Source organism: Salvelinus namaycush, chromosome 24 (genome assembly GCF_016432855.1).
Source record: "Salvelinus namaycush isolate Seneca chromosome 24, SaNama_1.0, whole genome shotgun sequence".
NCBI classification, from domain to species: domain Eukaryota; kingdom Metazoa; phylum Chordata; class Actinopteri; order Salmoniformes; family Salmonidae; genus Salvelinus; species Salvelinus namaycush.
The window spans coordinates 12,981,501-13,006,895 of record NC_052330.1 but is presented as its reverse complement, the minus strand read 5'-3'; the positions used below and the strand labels follow the sequence as shown (position 1 = coordinate 13,006,895).

The following is a 25,395-nucleotide window of genomic DNA, read 5'->3' as shown; positions in this document are numbered from 1 at the left end:
CCTTGCTTTCTATAATGGTAGATATTTTCACATATAGCCTCAGGAATGTCCCGTGTCCTCAGTAACTCCAATCCCAACAGAGAGGTTGTTGTCAGGTCCACAGTGTCAGTATTTGCCTAGAAATGTTTGGACAGTGACACAGTTTTGTTGTTTTGGCTCTGTACTCCAGCACTTTGGATTTGAAATTATACATTGACTATGAGGTTAAAAAGTGCAGTTTAGGCTATCAGGTTTTTTTATTTGATTATTATAAATGTTTTGGGTGAACCGTTTAGAAATTACACCACTTTTTGTACATAGTCCCTCCCTTTTAGGGAACCAATGTATTTGGACAAATTCACTTATATGTGTATCAGCAGTTTAGTATTTGGTACAATATTCCTAGCACTCAATGACTAACTACATCTAGCTTGTGACTCTACAAACTTGTTGGATGCATTTGCAGTTTGTTTTGGTTGTGCTTCAATAGAAATGAATGGTAAATAATGTATTGTGTCATTTTGGAGTCACTTTTATTGTAAAAAATAATAGAATATGTTTCTAAACACTTCTACATTGATGTGGATGCTACCATGATTACAGATAATCCTGAATAAATCGTAAATAATGATTATTGAGAAAGTTAGAGGCATAAATATCATACCCCCCCAAAAAATGCTAACCTGCCCTGTTATTGTAATGGTCAGAGGTTAGCATGTCTTGGGGGGTATGATATTTGTTCTTCTGTAACTCTCATTCATCATTATTTACGATTAATTACAATGAAGATTATCCATAATCATGGTAGCATCCACATTAATGTAGAACTGTTCCGAAACATATTATATTCTTATTTACAATAAAAGTGACTCCAAAATGACACAATACGTTATTTACCATTCATTTCTATTAGGCACAAAATAATCTGAAACACAACCAAAACAAACTGCAAATGTATCCAACAAGTTGGTAGAGTCACAAGCTTGATGTAGTCATTTCATTCTAGGAATATGGGAACAACTACTAAAGTTTTGAATACCTTAATACACATAAGTGAATTTGTCCAAATACTTTTGGTTTCCTAAAATGGGGGCACAATGTACAAAAAGTTATGCAATTTCTGAACGGTTCAACTGATATGAATGAATATGGCCTCAAATTAAAGCCGACAGTCTTAACTTTAAAGGCCCAATGCAACTATTTTTTATAACAAGATCAAATAATTTCTGGGTAACAATTAGGTACCTTACTGTATTAGTTTTCCATCAAAATTAACAAAAATAGGTTTTTTTAGCAAACAAATATTTATCAAGCAGGAATTTTGCTAGAACTATCTGGGAGTGGTCTGAGTAGGGAAGAGAAAACTGAAAACTAGCTGTTATTGGCAGATATGTTTGGAATTCTTTGTTGTTGGTTTATTAACCAATTACCACCTGCTGATGTCACCAGGCAAGCCAAAGCTCCCGCTCATGCAAACCTGCTGATTTAGAAGGTCATGTGTAGATTTTTATTTTCAACCAGAAACAAATCAGGAAATAACACTGATAAAATTGTTTACATTATTACAGTGTCAGTTTCATCAGCTGTTGTACAATATGAAGAAAAAAATCATTTTTCACTGCACTGGGCCTTTAACATCAGTCATTGTATAATTTAAAATCCAAAGTGTTGTAAAAAAAAACTGTCACTGTCCAAATACTTTTGGAAATCACTGTATATCACTAGGCACACTCCACACAGCACTGCCAGTTTCTCCTCACCACTCTGGTCCAGGGTATAATAGGTGCCATTGTAACAGTGTGTTCTTCAGGACTGGCCTGAAACAGGTCACTGGAACGGCAGGAAGTCCTGTATGCTCCATGGAAGCGTCTGCAACGCCTGGGCTACGCACGTTTCTAACAGCAGACCCACACACACAGCCATCAGGGAGAGCCTTCTGCTGCAGTTTAGAATGACTGGAAAAGAGAGGAGAGAAAATGATCACATTTTGCAAGAACACAAACATGACAATATGCAGGAAAAGTACTTCTTCTGAACATCTTTGAAATCATGGTAAACTCCTACTTGCTGTAGAATAGAAAAACATTTATAAGAATGAGATTAAAGCCCTATTCGCACGGGACTAGTATTACTAGAGAACGTTGATTATATAATTATTACCCCAGAATGTCCGTTATTCGAGAGGACGATTCGGACGTGATTAGTTCTTTCAAAACTGCAGCTTGTAATTCTACATTTTTTTCAATATATTGACAGTTATGATGGAAAGCTGGAGTTTTTTTCCTAGGTGTGAAGATATTTCAATAGGTCCAGGCCATAACAGGGCTACACTGATAGAGCTTGGTTCCCGAGTTTCTAAACCATACCAGCCATCATTGGTATAGTGTCGCCATAATATTTGAATTGAGGAAGTGTGATCATAATCATTCGGATATTTTAGCGATCCGCAGTAGATGTCCTAAATGCCCCCCAGCCTTCAGACGCGAGCTAAACAGTGCACATGCACTTGAGATGCGTTTTATGGATGAAAAAGTAAATTTATAATTTCAAAAAGTTTAGGTCAGTTGTATGCTGCATTGCCATCTATTAACAGCAAGGGTTACATTTAATAGGCACAATATTTTTTAACTGATGCATTTGGTAGTATTCAATTCATGCGCCCAAAACATCGGAAAGTATTCAGACCCGTTGACTTTTTCCACATTTTGTTGTTACAGCCTTAAATCTAAAATGGATTAAATTTAAAAAAAAATCCTCAGCAATCTACACACAATACCCCATAATGACAAAGCAAAAACAGGTTTATAGACATTTTTGCTAATTTATTACAAATAAAAAACGGAAATACCTTATTTACACAAGTATTCAGACCCTTTGCTATGATTTTATTTTAAATTGTATTTTTGTTTATTTATTTATCTAGGCAAGCCAGTTAAGAACAAATTCTTATTTACAATGACGGCCTACGCCGGCCAAACCCTAACGACGCTGGGACAATTGTGCGCCGCCCTATGGGACTCCCAATCACGGCCGGTTGTGATAAAGCCTGGAATCGAACCAGGGTCTGCAGTGATGCCTCTAGCACTGAGATGCAGTGGCTTAGACCGCTGCGCCACTCGGGAGCTATGAGACTCGAAATTGAGCTTAGGTGCATCCTATTTCCATTGATCATCCTTGAGATGTTTCTACAACTTGATTGGAGTCCACCTGTGGTAAATTCAATAGATTGGACATGACTTGGAAAGGCACACACATGTCTATATAAAAAGGTCCCACAGTCGACAGTGCATGTCAGAGCAAAAACCAAGCCATGAGGTCGAAGGAATTGTCCGTAGAGCTCAGACAGGATTGTGTCGAGGCACAGATCATTCTTAAATGGAAAAAGTTTGGAACCACGAAAACTCTTTCTGGAGCTGGCCACTCAGCCAGACTGAGCAATCGGTCAATCTGACAGAGCTCTAGAGTTTCTCGGTGGAGATGGGAGAACCTTCCAGAAGGACAACCATTTCTGCAGCACTCCACCATTCAGACCTTTATGGTAGAGTGGCCAGATTGAAGCCACTCCTCAGTAAAAGGCATGACAGCCTGCTTGGAGTTTGCCAAAAGGCATCTAAAGACTTTCAGACCTTGAGAAACAAGATTCTCTGGTCTGATGAAACCAAGATTGAACTCTTTGGCCTGAATACCAAGGGTCACGTCTGGAGGAAACCTGGCACCATCCCTACGGTGAAGCATGGGTGGCAGCATCATGCTGTGGGAATGTTTTTCAGCGGCAGGGACTGGGAGACTAGTCAGGATCGAGGGGAAGATGAATGGAGCAAAGTACAGAGAAATCATTGATGAAGAGAGCTCTGGAGCGCTCAGGACCTCAGACCGGGGCGAAGGTTCACCTTCCAACAGGACAACAACCCTAAGCACACATCCAAGACAACACAGGAGTGACTTCGGGACAAGTCTCTGAATGTCCTTGAATGGCCCAGCCAAAGCCCGGACTTGAACACAATCGAACATCTTTGGAGAGACCTGAAAATAGCTGTGCCGCAACGCTCCCTATCCAAACTGATAGAGCGTGAGAGAATCTGCAGAGAAGAAATGGGAGAAACTCCCCAAATACAGGTGTGCCAAGCTTGTAGCGTCATACCCAAGAAGTCAAGGCTGTAATAACTGCCAAAGGTGCTTCAACAAAGTACTGAGTAAAGAGTCTGAATAGTTATGTAAATGTGATATTTCAGTTTATTTTTCATAAATTAGCAAAAATTTATAAAAACCTGTTTTTGCTTGTCATTGGGGTATTGTGTGTAGATTGATGAGGGAAAAAAACAATTGAATCAATTTTAGAAAAAGGCTGTAACCTAACAAAATGTGAAAAAAGTCAAGGGGTCTGAATACTTTCTGAAGGCATTGTACATAAAAGCATTCACTGTGAAAGTTGATACATGTAAGCCGTTCATATATAAACTATGTGCAGCACTTTGTTCAATTTATCGAATCAGTTATTGTTTTCTTGCTCAAACTGTGAGCAACACCTGTCAAACTCAGACATTACTCTCAAAACACAGGAATGTCTATTCACAAGGGACTAGTATTATCAAAGGACTTTGGAGTTTGCCAAAAAAAATAGTAGGTTATTCTGGCTGGAATTGTTACTCTCCTGCCATCCCAAAATTACTGACATGGCAGATTTGGACGGGACTAAAATGACAGACGTGGTGTTTTGTGCTCGTGCACACAATTACATTACCCACCGTCCCCCAGTAAAACGAATCCCATACAAATAGGGTTTAATGATTAAATCAACTTATCAAATCCATTGCAGAAATACTTCCATTTAATCATTATTGTCAGGAAACTGAATAACCCATCAGTGCAATAAACAGATACAAAAATCCAATAGGGCATTATCCTGTGAAATGTGACAAATCACAGCGGCACACAGAGACAAATGCTTGCCTTGCACGGCTGATTGTTTAACAAAAAAAAAAAAAGCATAATGCAAGAGTAAGCCAGTTAATTAATGGATTAGCTTTGGACAGTTTTGGAACTATTTATAAACTGCCTATTTTAGTAACTCTAGGGAACAACTGAATTCATGTTCTAACATAGATTCAAGCTAGGAGTAAGAGCTGCCATCTGCTGGTGCACACTAGTGCTCCTAGCCTCCCAATCAATACCCTGTGAGCTGTCCATTTACCCTTTAATTGAAAATGTGATATCTATGGTGATTTATGTACACGATATATACAAAAGTATGTGGACACCCCTTCAAATTAGTGGATTTGACTATTTCAGCCACACCCGTTTCTGATAGGTGTATAAAATTGAGCACATGGCCATGCTATCTCCATAGACAAACATTGGCAGTAGAATGGCCTTACTGAGGAGATCAGTGACTTTCAACGTGGCACCGTCATAGGACGCCACCTTTCCAACAAGTTAGTTCGTCAAATTTCTGCCCTGCTAGAGCTGCCCCAGTCAACTGTACGTGCTGTTATTGTGAAGTGGAAACGTCTAGGAGCAACAACGGCTCAGCCACGAAGTGGTAGGCCACACAAGCTCACAGAACAGGATTGCTGAGTGCTGAAGCGCGTAAAATCTTTGTCCTCAGTTGCAACACTCACTACCGAGTTCCAAACTGCCTCTGGAAGCAATGTCAGCACAAGAACTGTTCATGGGGGGGATTCATGAAATGGGTTTCCATGGCCGACAAGCCTAAAATCACCATGCAGAATGCAAAGCGTCGGCTGGAGTGGTGTAAAGCTCGCTGCCATTGGACTCTGGAGCAGTGGAAACGCGTTCTCTGGAGTGATGAATCACGCTTCACCATCTGGCAGTCCGACGGATGAATCTGGGTTTGTCAGATGCCAGGAGAACGCTACCTGCCCCAATGCATAGTGCCAACTGTACAGTTTGGTGGAGGAGGAATAATGGTCTGGGGCTGTTTTTCATGGTTCGGGCCCTTTAGTTCCAGTGAAGGGAAATCTTAACGCTACAGCATATAATGACATTCTAGACGATTCTGTGCTTCCAACTTTGTGGCAACAGTTTGGGTAATGCCCTTTCCTGTTACAGCATGATAATGCCCCCGTGTACAAAGCGAGGACCATAGAGAAATGGTTTGACGATATCGGTATGGAAGAACTTGACTGAGCCCTGACCTCAACACCATCGAACACCTTTGGGATGAATTGGGACGCCGACTGCGAGCCAGGCCTAATCTCCCAGCATCAGTGCCCGACCTCACTAATGCTCTTGTGGCTGAATGGAAGCAAGTCCCTGCAGACAATATTCACACATCTAGTGGAAAGCCTTCCCAGAAAAGAGGAGGCTGTTATAGCAGCAAAACGGGGGACCAACTCCATATGAATGCCCATGATATTGGAATGAGATGTTCGACGAGCAGGTGTCCACATACTTTTGGTCATGTCGTGTATGAAATAGGTTATATTCTAGTATCAATAATGAGAAATTAGAACTTTCAACCAATTTTCCCTCCAAATCCCTCGCAGAATTGTCAAGAACAGAGATGGAGCTAAATGTGAGTGACTAATGGGAGCATTGCAACACTGATGGAGGAATTGTTTAATGTACCTCTTATGGCTTGAGAGTTGGACGTGAGCACAAACAGCTTGATGAGGCTGAAGCAGAGTGGGGAGTAGTCATGCTCCCATATGACTGCAGGGATGAGCAGGACTTTGCCATAGCTGGACAGCAGGAGGGCTTTCAGCAGTAAGCTCAGTTCAAAGTCAAAGCCAAGCAACCACTGCACCAGCCACAGGAAGGACAGCACTCCGACAGAGAACGCACCCAATTCTGTGGACAAATGAACATGAAATCAGCACCAACCATCAGAAGGCTGTCATTTGTATGGAATGAATGTGTAAAGAAAGCAGGATTTGTCACTTCCCCTACACTTGGAAACATTGTTATAACATTGCTATTAACATTGTCATATGCATGTTTGCTAATAAAATGCATGAGTTGTAGTAATAATAATAATAATAATAATAATAATAGTGTGGCTGTTATTTTTCCATGCTTTATATACCCACCAAGAGCTGCCACCCCAAACATGCCATAGAAATCCCATTCCTTGGTGTATCTAATGATGTCTGCAGGGTCATTGCTCTGTTCAGATCCCTGAAGTTGTGACCACCTCAGGTAGGCCTCACATAGCAGGCAAAACACACACAGCTTCCAGTGAATCTGTGGAAGAAACCATCAACAAGACATGGCATCATTTCTTGAGTCTCTGTCTGCAGAGTAAATGCAAATGCAATGCAATGTAGATGAAGCTGCATACATTGTCTAAACTGCACTGTACTCTGACTCTAGTGAATAGCTTTTCAGTGTCTTACTGTACTTACGTTCAATGTAGTGTTGAACAGAATGTGTCTGAATGCTTGAGTTTTGCATAAAATGGCATCAATCAGAATAATGACGGGATCATATTCAATATACTTGTCTACAGGCTTTTGGCAGGATCCCTGAAAGAAATAGAGACAGACCACAAGCACTGACTTGCCTAGTTAAATAAAGGTTAAATTAAACATTTAAAAAGCATTTCTCCATCTTTTATGGCTAAACTAGATAGCTAGCTTACTGTTTTCTCTGTTATAAGGGTAGAGACCCAACCACTAACACTTACTCTATATACATTTCTGCTAGCTATCCATCATCAGGCATCATAACTTGAATAGAAACAGAGCAGAGAAACCCAGCTAGCTAAGTTACACAGCTGGCAGTCACAGGTCCCTTTGGATAATTTCTAGCTAAGCTTAGCATCACCAGTTAGCTAGCTAATATCTTCACCAATAAATCAACATGAGCCAGCTAGTCAACTCACACATATGGTTATCTTCAAGATCCCATTTTTGTAATCTCTGTGAAGCTCGTGCGCGTCCTTATTGCATTCAACACATGTAAACCGCTTTGCCATTCTGTTTTATGTTGGTAACGATATAGAAACCGGCTTGAAAAACCTGACTTCCTGGATTTGTGCGTGATTGGTTGGGAGTTGTAGTCGTTTGCAGTTTGACTGGTAGCTCAGTTCACGATGGGGAGTAGGAACACGGGAACTACATTACCAAAGCTCCAGCGCTCCTCACCTACACATCAAACACAACATGGCACCTGCTGGTAGTGTTGTTGTGGTAGCTCTCTCACTTCTGTACTTATCCCGTGCTATATTTTCCACGGAATACCTCTCTACACTCACTTTCTTCAATAGCGAACTGCACAAACATGGTTGCAGCTCTCCGTCAGAGTGGGAGGAATACACAACGGATTGCGGTAAGCGGTCTTTTAACACAGTTTTGCCACGTCCTCGTAACTCGCTGTGTAGGCAGCTAGCTAAACTAACCAAACCTATTCTTCCGCACCCGTTGACAGGAAGTTACATAGTAAGCGAGAGAGAACTCGTTCTCTCGTAGAGGTTAGGATTTGATTGTAAAGGTCAGGGTGGAATCAGAGACCCCGCAACTAATCTTTCAAGACTAACAGAAAGTACTTCGACAAGGTCCCCAGTTTCCCCGAATAATGCAGTGCTATGATATCCTTATGTATCTAAGTTTTTAACACGATGCCAGCAAGTACACGCCTTTCCTGAGCGTGAACGTAACCCAGAGCGCACCTCAAAGCTCGCGCTGACTCATTCATTGTCTTGCTGGAACAGGTTATGTATTGGAATGTGCATTGTAGCGAAAGAAAATCAAATTGATTTGCAAATGAATAAAAAACATCCAGCTGAATGAATGAATGAGATCATCCTATGGGTTTCCCACTGAAGTGTCACAACTTTTTAAGGCTTTTATGACTCAAATCAACAATACAGGTTTAGTATTTGATGAGCAGTCCCTTCATTGCAGGTAGAAGCCTTGAATCCTGCCAATGTTTGATCCTTATACACCCAGGGACAGTTTATTGGGTACACCACCCTGTTCACAAAAATGGTTCGCTCCTACAGTGTCACGTGGCCATGGCTTGCTATATAAAGCAGGCATCGAGGCATTGAGTTACTGTTTGATTCAACGTTAGACTGGGCAGAACGAGTGACCTAAGTGACTTTGAGCATGGTATGATCGTCGGTGCCCTGGTTCCAGTATCTCAGAAACGGACGACACACATGACAGTGTCTAGAGTTTACCGAAAATGGTGCGACAAACAAAAAACATTCAGCTGGTGGCAGTCCTGTGGGTGAAAACGGCTCGTTGAAGGAGAATGGCCAAGAATGGAGCAAGCTAACAGGCGGGCCACAAACAGGCAAATAACAGTACGACAGTGGTGTGAAAATCGGCATCTCGGAACGCACAACTCGTTGGTCCTTGTCACGTTTGGGCTATTGCAGCAGACGACCACACCGGGTTCCACTCCTATCAGCTAAAAACAAGAAGAAGCAGCTCCTGGGCGATCACCAACATTGGACAAATGAGGAATGGAAAAATATATGCTCTGGTCTGACGAATCCCGGTTCTTGTTGCGTCATGCTGATGGAGTCAGGATTTGGCCTAAGCAGCATGAGTCCATGGCCCCATTCTGCCTGGTGTCAACGGTACAGGCTAGTGCTGGTGGTGTAATTGTATGGGGAATGTTTCCTGGCAAATGTTAGGTCGCTTGATACCAATTGAGCAACATTTCCATGCAGTCTGTTTTAGAGGCAAAAGGGGGTCCGACCCACTCCATCAGTGCTCAGACTGTCCGCAATAGGCTGAGAGAGGCTTGACTGGGGGCTTGTAGGCCTGTTGTAAAGGCAGGTTCTCACCAGACATCACTGGCAATGCAACGCGAATACGACTATCACCCCTGGTGAGACAAAACCACGACTCGTCAGTGAAGAGCACTTTTTGCCAGTCCTGTCTGGTTCAACGACGGTGGGTTTGTTCCCATAGGCGACGTTGTTGCCGGTGATGTCTGGTGAGGACCTGCCTTACAAGAGGCCTACAAGCCCTCAGTCCAGCCTCTCAGCCTATTGCGGACAGTCTGAGCACTGATGGAGGAATTGTGCGTTCTTGGTGTAACTCGGGCAGTTATTGTTGCCATCATGTATATGTCCCGCAGATGTGATGTTCAGATGTACCGATCCTGTGCAGGGGTTATTACACGTGGTCTGCCACTGCGAAGACGATCAGCTGTCCGTCCTGTCTCCCTGTAGCTCTGTCTTAGGTGTCTCACAGTACGGACATTGCAATTTATTGCCCTGGCCACATCTGCAGTCCTCATGCCTCCTTGCAGCATTCCTAAGGCACGTTCACGCAGATGAGCAGGGACCCTGGGCATCTTTCTTTTGGTGTTTTCAGAGTCCGTAGAAAGGCCTCTTTAGTGTCCTAAGTTTTCTTAACTGTGACCTTAATTGCCAACCGTCTGTAAGCTGTTAGTGTCTTAACAACTGTTCCACAGGTACATGTTCATTAATTGTTTATCGTTCATTGAACAAGCATGCGAAACAGTGTTTAAACCCTTTACAATAAAGATCTGTGAAGTTATTTGGATTTTTACGAGTTATCTTTGAAAGATAGGGTCTTGAAAAAGGGACGTTTCCTTTTTTTCTGAGTTTGTGTGTGTGCGTCACCATAATGACCAAGTTGGCAGCAGTCTAGGTGCTTTGTTGTCTGATGCTGTATATTTCCCTACAGAGTCCTTTATTCTACAGTTGGAGGACCCAGACTGTGAGGAAGGAAGCAACCCACCATGCGAGTCTGTCTTCTCTCTCAACGCAGAGAAAATCCTGGTGAGATGCACCAAATTCACTGAGATCTCAGTGCTTTTGCCTGGGCATTTCTGTTTGACTGACTCATTGTAGTGGAGTAACTACCGTTGTCTTCATTCAAACAGAGACAAGCCAAGTTGTTCATAGAGCAGAAGCGATTCCCTTTTGCAGTGGACAACCACAACACAAATGAGGAGCTTGGTAAGAAGTTATTCCTGAAAGAGTTTGGTTTGTGGAGTGTTAGCTATACATTGCTTGACTCTCATTATTCATTTCATTGCAGCTATAGGATATGTTCTTATTGGCAATGGCCTGTACGATGAAGCCATCAAACACTTCTCCTTGTTACTACAGGTTGGTTAACATTCATAGATGCATGAATTACAACACTCATCTTTATACATGTCTTGGTCTGGCCTTCTTGACAGTTTGAATAATGCATATTTTTTGTTTAGATAAATATATTAATAGTAGAGAGACAGACGTACAGACTTCATCGTCGATTTGTCTCCGTTCGTCACACTCAAACTCTGACAGCACTGGCGCGATTTTGACTAAACTTGGGTGAATGATGCGTCTTGCCGTAGAGATCCTGCATTTACTAAATTACACTGATTGGCCATATGGTGGCGCTATAACAAGCGATTGAAAATGCAAACTTTGAAAGGTCACGCCCCTCACCCCGTTTGAGCTAAAGTCATGAAATTCAGTACGTAGGTCCCTCTCCTCACAAGGAACAAATGCGCCTCAGGGACCCCTAAGTCCCGCCATGATGGCTTTTCCACCATTTTGAATTTTTTAAACACTTAAAACGGTACTCTCCTAGCAAAGAATGACCAATCCGCACAAAACTTGTTATGTGGCATCAAGGACAAAGGTCTCTCAATGCAATATTTTCCAGACTAGTACCTAAAATAACATTGACCAATGAACATTCACATGGGTGTGGTCTGGCACATAAATGCATATAAATCAGTCACAGATAATCATACTGTAACAACATTTGGTACACATGTTGCAAACACTGTCAAGACACAACATATGCAAGAACATTCATATCGACGAGAACATTCATGGCGCTATAACGGGCACATGTTTTGTTACTGTCAGTGTAGTCTGCTTTAAATTGTTGCCACTAATTGCATCATTCGTGGGGGACGACATGTTTACTGTTGCCTTGTTTACGTTACAATACTTCCCCTCATTTCTCCCTGCTTTGAATATGTTGTGTGGTTTGCAATGGAGGACATATCAGTGTGTGTTGTCCTCTACTAGGGGGATCCAGAGGTAGTCAGTGCCATCTACGGGAGAGGGATAGCATACGGGAAAAAGAGTCTGCAGGTAAGTGATCACAGCGGCATGATACTAGTTCACAGAATGTTGATACCAGCAGTTTTATTCACAGCAAATGTTTTCAGTATGACACATCATAAATAAAAATATAATCTGCAATGCTCAGCAGTTAGCATATGTGCTTGTCAGTGGATGTGATTGATGAAGGCTGCGAGTGGCCTTTTTTATTTTTTTTGTCCTGGTGTCCAATAGGGGTCACACTGTCTCTTCTTTTCTCCTTCTATGGAAGGACATCAAGAATGCAGACTTGGCGCTGTTCGAGTTGAGCCGAGTCATCACTCTGGAGCCCAACCGCCCTGAGGTATACGAACAGCGGGCAGAGGTGAGGATAATGCTAGGCCTGTTAATGCTTCATGGGTTAACCCACTGTTTGTGTTATACCTGTTTGGGTATTGGTTTTCATTGGTGTTTACTATCATGCTTGAATTGCATGTCTGTTTTAAAATGGAGCAAGTTTCTGTGTCACCCCATGCAAAATGGTTACAAATGAGTGAGGGCGGTATTATTCTCAAGCAGGCTTTAAAAAAAAAAAAAAATCTTACACGGGAGGCAACTACTGTTGTATTAATGCTATGCCTTGAAGTAGTCTAGTTACTAGACCATTAGACCATTTGGATTTCATGTGTGTCAAGTTTTACTTGAATAATATACTTGCAGATCCTTTCTCCGCTTGGGAGGATCAGTGAGGCTCTGAGTGATCTCTCCAAAGCCATCCAGCTCCAGCCCTCCGCCCGCCTCTACAGACACAGAGGAACTCTGCTCTTTATCGCTGAGGTCAGACTGACAAACCATGATCTGTATATGGGGCCTCTGAGTGCTGGCGTTGATATATAAAGTTTCCATAGTTGGTTTTCTGATTTTGTTTTTCCCCGAATAGGATTATGTGGCAGCTATGGAGGATTTTCAACAGTCTTTGGATCTGAAGAAAAACCAGCCCATTGCCATGCTATACAAAGGTCTAACATTCTTCCACAGAGGAATGCTAAAGGTATAGACATTTTTGTAGAAAACCATAGTTGCTCAACTTTGAGTACTGCCAGTGTAACCCGTTTTTGGTTAAATCACTGCATGTTTACGACACAATCTTGTCCCCCCATTCAGGAAGCCATTGAAACATTCAAGGAGGCCCTGAAATTAAAATCTGACTTCATAGATGCGTACAAAAGTCTCGGACAGGCCTACAGGTACATTGGGGAGGCTCTATGACCTGCTTTGGTTTCAACCTGGTCTGTTCACATCGTGGTCAGGAAAAGGACAGGGCCTTAGTACTCATGGGCCAATGCAGTGAGTGATCCCTGTGTCCTGTCTGTAGGGAGCTTGGAGACTTTGAGGCAGCTATGGAGAGCTTCCAGAAAGCCCTGATGCTCAACCAGAACCACATCCAGTCTCTGCAGCTGAGAGGCATGATGCTGTACCACCACGGCAGTCTCCAGGAGGCAGTCGGCAACTTCAAGGTAATGGCCGTGTCGCACAGCTTCTTTCTCCGGACACGATATCAGTCTACCAATTACAGTATAGCTGAACTAGTTATTCTGCGTCTACCCTCTTATGATAACAGACTGCTTTACTGTGCGCTGTATGTGCAATAGTACTGGCTAGGATGGGGCTGGCCTGCCATTCAAATGATTCTCATTTGCATCAGTTTTTCTAAGCATGCTGTCTAGAGAGAACCCCCTCGGATCAATACTTGTCCCACTCCCTTTATAACATCAATCCAGCCGTTACAAGCGTTTCTGCTAATGCTTTGTCTTCACTGTGGCATCAGGCGGTTGATGGCATCGCAGTCTAACGAGCAGCAGTGCCGTGCCCCTGATCAGACTCGTGTCACGTAGGCCACACTTTGACTGTCGTCATCATTCCATATCCTCTCTCTGTCCCCAAGATAGCATTTGGCAGTGTAAACGCCCTGCCTATTTGCCTACTGTCCCATCAGCAGCCCCGCTGTGGCGACTCAGTAGGCCTCACGCGTTACTATGATGGTTACTGTTACCTCCCCCAACACATCACCTTATATGACCGTGTCATGTGCTTCCCAGGCTGCCTGTGGAGAATGTGTTTTGGTGGGGTCATGACTCACCGTGCTAGAGCTGTTAGCCTCAGGCCGTTCACACAGTCAACACCGAAAGGTTAAGTGACTGCAGTGACATCCACTTTCAGTCAGAGTTATGCATGTGTGAATTTGAGGTTCCCTCCCTCCGTTTTTTTATTCTTACACCTATGTGTGTCATTGGACTTGATGTGTAACACTTCCGTGTTGTGTTTTTCAGAGGTGTCTACAGTTGGAGCCCTACAACGAGGTATGTCAGTACATGAAGGGTCTGAGCCACGTGTCCATGGGGCAGTTCTATGAAGGAATCAAGGCTCAGACTAAAGTCATGTTGAATGACCCTCTGCTGGGCCAGAAGGCAAGCTCGGAATATCTCAAAGTGAAATACCTCCGAGGTGAGCGTAGCATTAGTGACCTTAGCTGACTAAACTCCACAGTGAAGGAAGTTTCTGATGAACCAACGGAGTGGAGAAGAGACCAGGCTTTCTGGAATTCAGCTAAAATCGATTCACCCAAGGTCAATTCTTAAAAAAAAAAAAATGAAATTCTTACTATGTACCTATGTTTGTCCTCTGTAGTTGCGTGCCTTTCTTTGCTGAAATTCATACTTTTTCTGTAAACGTTAATAAAATACAACCACCGACTGTTTCCTTGTTGAGATTCAATGGTCGCATTTGCGCTGAGTTGCCATTTTAGAGCAACAGCAATGAGCAAACAGTCGGCGGTTGTATTTGATTGTTTATTGAAAAAGTGTGGATTTCAGCAAACGAAGAAAGGCACGCAACTACGGAGGACAAACATGGGTACAAGGTAAGCATTTCATAATTGAAATGTAAGTATTGACCTTGAGTGAGTCGATGTAGTCTAAGCTGAATTCCACAAAGCCTGGTCTCTGCTCCACTCCATTGGTGGAGTTCATCAGAAACTTCCTTCACCGAGGAGTGTAGTCAGCTATAGTGACCTCCGAACAAAAATTTCAACTTGAAGCGGAATGTTGTGTCTTTGATCATTTCTTGCCTATGGAGATATGGTTAGAATTTTCCTCATGTCATTTCCCCCCACAGAATACTCTCGCTACTTGCACTCACATCTCGACAAACCTGTGGCAGAATATAATGTTGATCAGGATCTTCCAGGAAACTTCAAAAACCACTGGGCAAAACACCTTCCTTTCCTTATAGAGGACTATGAGGAGCAGCCAGGACTGCAGCCTCATATTAAGTGAGTTTAAAGGGATAGAACCTGCTGCTGACTGAACATAGTTCAGTATTTTGTGTCAGGTATAATAGTAGTATAGGCTAACTGATGGGTAATGGAGCAGGCTCATTTACAGTAGATGACTTTGACCTACTGAGTGTTTGTGCTATTCAACCCATTTGCAACCTGCCCAACTGATCTTGTTTTGTGCCTTGCCGTTGTAGGGATGTTCTACCTCAGAACTTTGAAAGCTACAACACTGAAGTTCAGAAGCTCATTTGCGCTGCTGATCACCTTGGTGCCCTTATGCAATACGACACACCAGGATTTCTTCCCAATCGCAGAATACACAGAGGTGGGTGAGATACTGAGCACATTTGAGTTCAGCCTCAAATCTGTTGTACATTCTTGGCTGAAATCAGATGAAGTAATTATGTCAGTTTCAATGTGACTATCAGCCCTGAACAACATGTCCTTTGTTAAAAACAATGTGCATGCTGGAACTAATTTCAAGATAACAAACTATTGTACATGTTGGTCTTTCTCGAATACATATTGTCTCACCCCATCCTATGGCTTTAATCCAGTAGCTCCATAACAGTATATTTCCAAGTTCTGAAATTGAATGTGTGCTGTGTTTCAACTCAATAGCCATGGGCCTAGCAACCCTGGAGGTCATGCAGGCTATGCAGCGCACCTGGAGCAATTCAAAGGTGCGAGTCAACGGCAAAACCAGGCAGATGCAGTGGAGAGACATGTTCGATATTGCCGTCAAATGGAGGAGGTGAGGCTTGGGTGTGAGATTGTTTTATAGTCACCTTTTTAAACAAAATGTTATTACCACAATGGGCATCTGCAGTATCAATCACCACCCTGTCTACTGTTTCTGTATTGTCAGTCTGAGGTTTGGTACATGTTTCAAGTCATTGTGGTATTCTGTCCCTGTGAAGGATCGCTGATCCAGACCAGCCTGTTCTGTGGCTGGACCAGATGCCTGCCAGAAGTCTCAGCCGAGGGTTCAATAACCATATCAACCTCATCAGGTAACCTAAAGGAAAATGACATCAAATCGTCTCAAAGATAGTCGCTGTGTAAATCTGACACACAACTGTTGAGTCAAGTTGTATTTTTAGATAATCCTTTTGATTATGTGGTTTACCTGTTTTGTTTGTTTCCACAGAGGACAAATCATCAACATAAGATACTTGGCCTACTTTGACAACATACTCAATTTCATCAAAGACAGAATATTGGTTTACCACAGGTGTGCCTTTTTAAAGAAAATACAGATTGTTTATTAGAGAAATATTTTCTACATGGTGATATACAGTGCATTCGGAAAGTATTCAGACCCCTTGACTTTTTCCACATTTAGTTACGTTACAGCCTTATTCTGAAATTGATTAAAATGTTTTCCTCATCAATCTACACACAAAACCCCATAATGACAAAGCAAATGTATACAAAATAAACGTATACAGACCCTTTACTCAGTACTTTATTGAAGCACCTTTGCCAGCGATTAGAGCCGCAAGTCTTCTTTGGTATGACACTGCAAGCTTGGAACACCTGTATTTGGGTGGTTTCTCCCATTATTCTCTGCAGATCCTCTCAAGCTCTGTCAGGTTGGATGGAGAGCGTTGCTGCACAGATATTTTCATGTATCTCCAGAGATGATCGATTGGGTTCAAGTCCGGGCTCTGGCTGGGCCTCTCAAGGACATTCAGAGACTTGTCCCGAAGCTTCTCCTGCTTTGTCTTGGCTGTGTGCTTGGGGTTCGCAGGGATGGTGCCAGGTTTCCTCCAGACGTGACGCTTGGCATTCAGGCCAAATAGTTCAATCTTGTTTTCATCAGACCAGAGAATCTTGTTTCTCATGGTCTGAAAGTTCTTTAGTTGCCTTTTGGCAAACTCCCAGCGGTAGTCCCAAACTCCTTTTACTGAGGTGTGGCTTCCGTCTGGCCACTCTACTATTAAGGCCTGATTGGTGTAGTGCCGCAGAGATGGTTGTCCTTCTGGAAGGATCGCCCATCTCCACAAAGGAACTCTGGAGCTCTGTCAGAGTGACCATCAGGTTCTTGGTCACCTCCCTGACCAAGGCCCTTCTCCCCCGATTGCTCAGTTTGGCCAGGTGCCAGCTCTAGGAAGAGTCTTGGTGGTTACAAACTTATTCTATTTAAGAATGATGGAGGCCACTTTGTTCTTGGGGACCTTCAATGCTGCAGAAATAGTTTGGTACTCATCCCCAGATCTGTGCATCGACACAATCCTGTCTCGGTGCACTACAGTCAATTCTTTGGCCTTGTGGCTTGGTTTTTGCAATGACATGCGCTGTCAACTGTGGGACCTTAAGCAGACAGGTGTGTGCCTTTCCAAATCGTGTCCAATCAATTGAATTTACGACAGGTGGACTCCAGTCAAGTTGTAGAAACATCTCAAGGATGATCAATGGCAGCAGGATGCACCTGAACTCAATTTTGAGTCTCATAGCAAAGGGTCTGAATACTTATGTAAATAAGGTATTTGTTCTTTTTTTTTAATTTTTATACATTTGCAAACATTTCGAAACATGTTTTTCGCTTTGTCATTATGGGGTATTGTGTGTAGATTTATGGGGGGGAATAATATAATCCATTTTAGAATAAGGCTGTAACTTAATTAACAAAATGTGGAAAAAGGGAAAGGGTCTGAATACTTTCCAAATGCACTGTATGTTGACTTACTGATGCATTGTCCTCAGGGCATACAACCCAAGAGGCCTACTGGAAGTTAGACAAGCACTGGAAAATGTGAACACGGTGGAAGACCTTATCCCCATAATGAAGGTAATAAGAACACAGGGTTAGACATACAAGGGAGGTTTAGGAAACCCTCCGGGCCCGTCGATAATACCCGTCAGTGGCCCGCTTGGGCTAGTGATTTTTGTTGTTGTAATAATGCTATTTTTAATCTAGGCTATATAATTGATTCAAAAAACTAAATTCCCGAAGCTGTTAGTTTGTTGATTATTTATCACATGCGCTTGCACACGCACAGCCTAGATAATTTGTCAAACAGATGGTTGTTTGGTGGAGCAGCTCACCAAAGACCGACAGTGGGGGTAGGAAAGATGTTACAAGTTATGATATCTAGCTCACCAGTAAACGCTAAGGCAAGATTTTTGAAGTTCAAAGTCTTGGTTGAATATTTGCGACGCACAATGCAGGCATCATTGAATATCCGACCATAAAAATCAGACATTTCCTCAAGGCTATTTGGACCTTTAAAAGTCCTTGATGTTATTGCCAATTTAGAGGTTCTGCTGCTCCAATAGCAATATACTTATTCCGTGATTTCATTTTTGATCGGTTTTTAAGAGAGATGTTGCCCGTTTCAATTGACGGGTGTTGCGCTAGTCTGTTGCCTTTTGTTAAGGTAAAGCCGAGCATTATGAGCAAGAGAGACAACGTCAAATGTTGGCTACAACTTGGTTTTCCATACAAAGCGTTCAATTACAAAGGGTACTCGTTTTTATTTCGCTTTCTCGTTTTAAAACATGATACAATAACCCCTCAATAACTCTTCTCAAATGGCGAGACCAAGTAAAGCTACCACATGGACAGACTTTATTAGTGTGTTTGTGTCAGGATAATTTATTGGGGCATGCTGTATTTAGTCAGTCAATGCCCACATTATTCTGACATATTTTAGAATGTAAACATAATGTGAATGTCAATGTATAATTCCATTGGGTAGGGATATTAAAAATGCATTATTCATCAAGTGGTAATGCATACTTTTTTTGTATAATGTGGTTTTTGTTGGGGGTGGGGCTGGGATCTAACAACAATGAAATGTAAAATGTAGGTCCTTGAATTTGGCTTGCCAGTATGAACTGTGTATACGGCTACTTGCTTAGCCTGCAAATTTAAATCTAAAATCACTTGCTATTGAAATTATGGGAGCATCATTCACTTTCCTGTCAGATCTTGACTCTGGACAGTATTTTTTTTCATTTGCGTCAGTAGTTTTCAGTTGGCGCTGTCCTGGTGAGCCACTGGCAAATTTACTTGAATGTCGAGCCCTGGAACAACACCCTGATAAGAAAATATTGACTCCTCAAATTAGTATGATAGTGTTTTCGGTTTGAGGCCTGATGTATTCATGGGAATAGCAGCTAGGAACTACTGAGTGGTGTGTGTGTGTGTGATATCATGTACATCAGAGTTGAGATCTAGGTCAACTTGGCATGTGTTTCAACGCTGATAGAATGCCTGATATGCTGCTGTTTTGCCTTTCTATCCTGAAGCAGTTTAACAGTAAAACAAGAGATGGCTTCACAGTTAACTCCAAGGTGCCCAGTCTAAAAGACCCTGGCAAAGAATATGACGGCTTCACAATCACCATAACGGGAGACAGGTCAGTTTATTTGGTTCTAATACATGAGTAAAGAACTGAGCTCTTGACATTATAGTCTACCTCCATTAGTGGTTTACCTAAGATTTTCCAATCAAATGGAAATTTGAGAATTTTTCCCATCATGGTACATCATTTAATGTTCAAAAACGGCAGGGTTTGGTATTGCAACTTGGGTTAGTTGAAAGCAGTTAAATACATGTAACTGCCAACATAATGGAAACATTTGAGTAAATGAGGGATACAAAGTATATTGAAAGCCGGTGGTTCCACACAGCTGTGGTTCCTGAGTTAATTAAGCAATTAACATGATTAGGGTCATGTATAAAAATGCTTGTCAGGCCATTTATTTTGGCTACCATGACTATGCCCCCATAGGATGACAATGCCCCCATCCACAGGGCACAAGTGGTCGCTGAATGGTTAGACAAGCATGTAAATGATGGAAACCATAATCCATGGCCGTTTCAGTCACCAGATCTCAACCCAATTGAACACTAATGGGAGATTCTGGAGTGACGCCTGAGACTGCGTTTTCCACCACCATCAACAAAACACCAAATTATGGAATTCCTTGTGGAACAACGGTGTCGCATCCTTCCAATAGAGTTCCAGACACTTGTAGAGTCTATGTTAAGGTGCTGTGAAGCTGTTCACCGGCTCGTGGTGGCCCAATGCCCTATGTAGACGCTTTGTTGGTGTTTCCTTTATTTTGGCAGTTACCTGTGCTTCAATGAATAACATTTTTGTTCATTTGAATTCACAGCTCAGATGTTTCTGTCAGGGAACTTTTAACAAATGTTCTAGGTCTGTTTGTTGACATTGCATTCCAGTTACATTATGTAGTAGAAACAACTAATCCTTTCCTTGCTAAAACCATGTTGAACAGGGAAATAAAATCTAACTTTCCCAAAAGCCCTGTGGTGGCTTTTGAAAGAACCAGACAATCAGTCCATTTGGGGTTGCAGAACAAAAACACAGAAACTGCAAGAGGCAAGAGCTGCAGTGAGAAACATATTGTATAGGATTCCTCAAGTGTGGAAGATTATCCCAAAAATAAATGGTTGCGTTTGAGAAATGAAATATAAACAGCCTAGCCCCTACGGTGTAGGCCGTCATTGTAAATAAATATTTTTGTTCTTTACTGACTTGCCTATTTAAATCATTTGAACCGATATGAATTCTTTGTCATTCAGCTCAAACTTTCTAAGACATTTTGAAATGAAAGTCTTGAAATACTATGATTCAGCTTCTCCTCAGCTCTAACCCTGTAGCTTTCACTAAAGTGCACCTTGTTGTCTGTCCCTTGATGAATGTCGATGTACAGTACCACGGCGGTTGTACAGACCATGTTACACACCACAGTGTTTGTTCAGACGGTGTGTATTTGTGTGGCCTTAGAGTGGGCAACATGCTGTTCTCAGTGGAGACCCAGACCACAGAGGAGCGCACTCAGCAGTACCAGTCTGAGATTGAATCCATCTACAAAGACCTGACTGCCAAGGGCAAGGCTCTCATGCTGTCCACTGAACTTGGGGTATGCTCTCTCTCTCTCTCGATCGCTTGTTTTCCATTCCCTCTGTTTTCTTTTGTCTGACTGTCAGTGTTGGCTTCCAGTTGTGAAATGAATTGCCATCTCAACAATTCGATCCATAATGTTGCTCTACTATCTGATGTAAATCCAAAATTGTCCTTTTTGTTGTGTTGATAGATTCACTCTCTACCACTGAAAAATTGGGAGCGGACAGTTTTGCATGAGGCTACCTAACCTGTTCATTATTCCGTTCCTTATTAAACTTAGTAGATCCCTCCCAAGTTAAAATTCAGTTAACAAACTTCAGATATGACTTAATCATGACGGCCCACATACAGTATCAATATCAGTTTCCCATGGTTGTATAATGATATTACCTCTAAGTGGACCCTGTAGTATGAATTGGTTTTGTTTTCTCTCTTTCAGGATGCAGATGCAGTGTGTAATTTAATTCTCTCCCTGGTTTACTACTTCTGTAATCTTATGCCCCTCTCCAGAGGGTCTAGGTAAGGTGTTATCCAAGTCATATTTTCTGCTGTAACCATCAAGACATGATGTAACGACACAGTTTTCAGTTTGGTTCTGTCTGAATTGTGATTTTACTTTGAAAGGTTTTTTAGTTATGAAATCAGTCTAATTTCTCTATATTTTGTCCCCATTTCCCTTTACAGTGTTGTGGCATACTCTGTTGTCATGGGAGCACTGATGGCCAGTGGGAAGGAGGTGATAGGCAGAATCCCCAAAGGGAAGGTAATACTGCTGAATAGTTTTGCTCTACTTTACACCACGTCATTATAATACATTACATTTTCCAGTGGTGGAAAATGGGTTATGTATACTATATGTAGTTATCAATGAGCCTGTTTTTAAGCATTTTCCTTGTTTATTATTTTTTTAAATTCCTCCAGTTGGTTGATTTTGAAGCCATGACAACACACAGTCCTGACAGCTTTAGTAAAACAGCAAAAAACTGGATGAATTTAAAGAGGTGAGTAGCTCGGCATATCCACTTGCATCACCTTTAAACACATAAGTTGGCCAATTATTTATTTCTGTGTATTGATAACCATATACAGTACCAGTCAAAAGTTTGGACACACTTACTCATTTTCTTTATTTTTACTATTTTCTACATTGTAGAATAATAGTGAAGACATCAAAACTATGAAATAGCATATATGGAATCATGTAGTCACCAAAAAGGTGTTAAACAAATCAAAATGTATGTTATATTTTAGATTCTTCAAAGTAGCCACCCTTTGCCTTGATGACAACTTTGCACTCTCTTGGCATTCTCTCAACCAGCTTCATAAGGCATGCTTTTCCAACGGTCTTGAAGGAGTTCCCACATATGTTGAGCACTTGTTGGCTGCTTTTCCTTCACTCCGCGGTCCAACTCATCCCAAACAATCTCAATTGGGTTGAGGTTGGGGGATTGTGGAGGCCAGGTCATCTGGGGGCGGCAGGTAGCCTAGTGGTTAGAGCATTGGGCCAGTAACCGAAAGGTTGCTGGATCGAATCCCCGAGCTGCCAAGGTAAAAAAAAAAATCTGTTCTGCCCCTGAACAAGGCAGTTAATCCATTGTTCCCCGGTAGGCCGTCATTGTAAATAGGAATTTGTTCTTAACTGACTTGCCTAGTTAAATGAAGGTTAAATAAAAAAAATCTGATGCAGCACTCCATCACTCTCCTTCTTGGTCAAATAGCCCATACACAGCCTGTTGTCCTGTTGAAAAACAAATGATAGTCCCACTAAGCTCAAACCAGATGGGATGGCGTATCGCTGTGGCTGCCATGCTGGTTAAGTGTGCCTTGAATTCTAAATAAATCACTGACAGTGTCACCAGCAAAGCACCATCACACCACCACCTCCATGCTTCACGGTGGGAACCACACATGCGGAAATCATCCGTTCAGCTACTCTGCATCTCACAAAGACACAGCGGTTGGAACCAGAAATCTCAAATTTGGACTGATCAGACCAAAGGGCAGATTTCCACCATTGCTCGTGTTTCTTGGCCCAAGCAAGTCTCCTCTTATTATTGGTGTCTGTTTTTTTGCAGCAATTTGACCATGAATGCCTGATTCACACAGTCTCCTCAGTTGAGGACAGTTGATGTTGAGATGTGTCTGTTACTTGAACTCTGACGCATTTATTTGAGCTGCAATTTCTGATGCTGGTAACTCTAATGAACTTATCCTCTGCAGCAGAGGTAACCCTGGGTCTTCCTTTCCTGTGGCAGTTCTCATGAGAGCCAGTTTCATCATAGTGCTTGATGGTTTTTGCAGAAACTTTCAAAGTTCTTGAAATGTTCCGGATTGATTGACCTTCATGTCTTAACGTAATGTACTGTTCTCTTTGCTTATTTGAGCTGTTCTTGCCATAATATGGGACTTGGTATTTTACCAAATAGGGCTGTCTTCCATATACCACCCCTACCTTGTCACAACACAACTGATTGGCTCAAACGCATTAAGAAGGAAATACATTTCACAAATGAACTTTTAACAAGGCACATCTGTTAATTGAAATGCATTCCTGCTAACTACCTCATGAAGCTGGTTGAGAAAATGCAAAGCTGTCAAGGCAAAGGATGGCTACTTTGAAGAATCTCAAATATATTTGGATATATTTCTAAAATGTTTTGCTTACTACATGATTCCATATGTGTTATTTCATAGTCTTCACTATTATTCTGCAATGTAGAAAATAGTAAAAATGAAGAAAAACACTAGAATGAGTAGGTGTGTCCAAACTTTTTGACTGGTACTGTGTGTATATATTTATTTTTTTTATATTTATTTTCTTAGCCTACCAGTGTGGTACCAGAGTCTTCCGTCAGTAGCAGGAACCTTCCCAACGACTAGAACCATGATTGAGGTCCTCAACACGGACTCCACATCGCACTGTCCAAAGAAGTCCTAACACCACTTCTTCTGATGAGAACAAAGGCCTGTCTGTCTGCTCATAGTCTCTGGCCAAGCTCAACCCCCAAAGCACAACGTCTGTCTAAACATGATTCAGAGCAACTACATGTTGTTCAGGTATGGCCCTATGTATGCAATACCAGCAAAACCCTAGTGTCTAGTATGTAAAAGCTACGAAATGTAATTAATTACATTAATTTGAATGAGAGGTAATCTCTCGATCGTGATTGCCACAATTCTGTTTTTACCAACCCTCGCAGCTATTCAGTTTATAAGCAGAGAAAGATGTTAACTTAACTTCAGGGCTATGCAGTTCCACTTGGGATACTTGAACATTTAGAAAAGTGAAGCAATCTTTTTATTTAGTCTTGTTGATATTGGACAGTGTTACTCTGTGCCATTGCCATTTTTTGGAATTGTTTTTAACTTGACCCAAAAAGGGCACGAGGAAGGGTTGGTTTCAGGTTGTGTCCAACGTGTTTTGGGAAAAGAACACATTGTGCCATGATATCATTCCTCTGGGTTTATTTTGAGACATCTGTGATTTTCATTGTTGCTTTTCTTTTTTCTGTAAAATGTTTGTAAATAATTTGACCATGGTCTTATAGACACAACATTAGAACAAACGTTCAGGGATACATTTTGGGGATTTTGTTCAATTGCTCTGAAGAACCTCATGTCAGGACAAGCTTTGGTTTTCAGTTTGTTCCCCACTTACCCTTTTACTGTTAATGACAGGATAGAATATGCATTGCCTGCATGGGTCCTTATTGAATGAGCTCCAGAAGATCACATCCAACAACAGAGAACTGCTTAATTGACTTTTTTTGGCAGAACTACTGTTATAATGTTTCCATATCAATGATTGTGCTGAATTGCTGGGATTTTTAAAATTGTATTTTAGCACTGGGTGAATTGGCTATGTTTATTAAAGCTCAAATGTGGATTTTTAAGCGAGCAATATGTCCCATCTTGAAGTTTTAAACTTGAAGGAATGACATCTGGAGATTTTGGGGAATTGGTATGTTCAATACAATTGGTTGACAAATGAGTGGTTTGTTTGTTTCTTATTTCAAGTCAACCAGAGGTGATAATTATATGCTTATTTACAGTTATGCCACATCACCCACAAAGATGTTTAATTAATGAGCTTGCTAAACCTTTCCAACACACCTTACTTGTACTTCATGATTCAGGTCAGCAGATGTCGCACAAGTGCTCCTAAATACTGTAAACCACCATCCCTTAGCCAAGTCATGTGG

General features: G+C 41.8%; 2 protein-coding genes across 4 annotated transcripts; one reads left to right on the top strand and one right to left on the bottom strand.

Annotated features, from left to right (window-relative positions):
* Nucleotides 1-890: 890 nt before the first annotated feature.
* On the bottom strand, nucleotides 891-8,490 carry LOC120019728 (protein ARV1-like). The gene is made up of 5 exons (XM_038963149.1): nucleotides 7,823-8,490; nucleotides 7,344-7,463; nucleotides 7,029-7,182; nucleotides 6,568-6,789; nucleotides 891-1,934 (listed from the first exon to the last, which is right to left on the bottom strand). The coding sequence occupies exons 1-5, from the start codon at nucleotides 7,913-7,915 to the stop codon at nucleotides 1,807-1,809; spliced, it is 717 nt and encodes a 238-aa protein (XP_038819077.1). The 5' UTR covers nucleotides 7,916-8,490; the 3' UTR covers nucleotides 891-1,806.
* Nucleotides 8,074-25,184, top strand: LOC120019727 (tetratricopeptide repeat protein 13-like). Of its 3 annotated transcripts, none has more exons than XM_038963147.1 (23): nucleotides 8,075-8,268; nucleotides 10,608-10,702; nucleotides 10,807-10,882; nucleotides 10,965-11,035; nucleotides 11,957-12,022; nucleotides 12,264-12,356; nucleotides 12,692-12,808; nucleotides 12,912-13,022; nucleotides 13,136-13,218; nucleotides 13,347-13,488; nucleotides 14,302-14,476; nucleotides 15,146-15,302; nucleotides 15,503-15,633; nucleotides 15,930-16,062; nucleotides 16,229-16,321; nucleotides 16,459-16,542; nucleotides 18,018-18,102; nucleotides 19,569-19,675; nucleotides 21,074-21,209; nucleotides 21,633-21,712; nucleotides 21,878-21,956; nucleotides 22,115-22,194; nucleotides 24,017-25,184. In XM_038963147.1, the coding sequence occupies exons 1-23, from the start codon at nucleotides 8,103-8,105 to the stop codon at nucleotides 24,129-24,131; spliced, it is 2,475 nt and encodes an 824-aa protein (XP_038819075.1). In that variant the 5' UTR covers nucleotides 8,075-8,102; the 3' UTR covers nucleotides 24,132-25,184. The 3 variants fall into 3 exon arrangements, with proteins under 3 accessions (XP_038819076.1, XP_038819075.1, XP_038819074.1); XM_038963146.1 differs by having other exon boundaries at nucleotides 19,566-19,675; XM_038963148.1 differs by lacking the exons at nucleotides 21,878-21,956; nucleotides 22,115-22,194; nucleotides 24,017-25,184 and having other exon boundaries at nucleotides 8,074-8,268; nucleotides 19,566-19,675; nucleotides 21,000-21,209.
* The last annotated feature ends 211 nt before the right edge of the window (nucleotides 25,185-25,395 follow it).

Bases quoted from the DNA above. Each gene is read 5' to 3' on its own strand.
- LOC120019728 (XM_038963149.1), bottom strand. From the start codon at position 7,915: ATGGCAAAGCGGTTTACATGTGTTGAATGCAATAAGGACGCGCACGAG. The intron at 7,464-7,822 runs GTGAGTTGACTA...TATTTCTTTCAG, and splicing joins TCTTGAAGATAACCATATGT to GGATCCTGCCAAAAGCCTGT. The intron at 6,790-7,028 runs GTGGGTATATAA...ATTTGTCCACAG, and splicing joins GTTTGGGGTGGCAGCTCTTG to AATTGGGTGCGTTCTCTGTC.
- LOC120019727 (XM_038963146.1), top strand. From the start codon at position 8,103: ATGGCACCTGCTGGTAGTGTTGTTGTGGTAGCTCTCTCACTTCTGTAC. The intron at 8,269-10,607 runs GTAAGCGGTCTT...ATTTCCCTACAG, and splicing joins GGAATACACAACGGATTGCG to AGTCCTTTATTCTACAGTTG. The intron at 11,036-11,956 runs GTTGGTTAACAT...GTCCTCTACTAG, and splicing joins ACTTCTCCTTGTTACTACAG to GGGGATCCAGAGGTAGTCAG.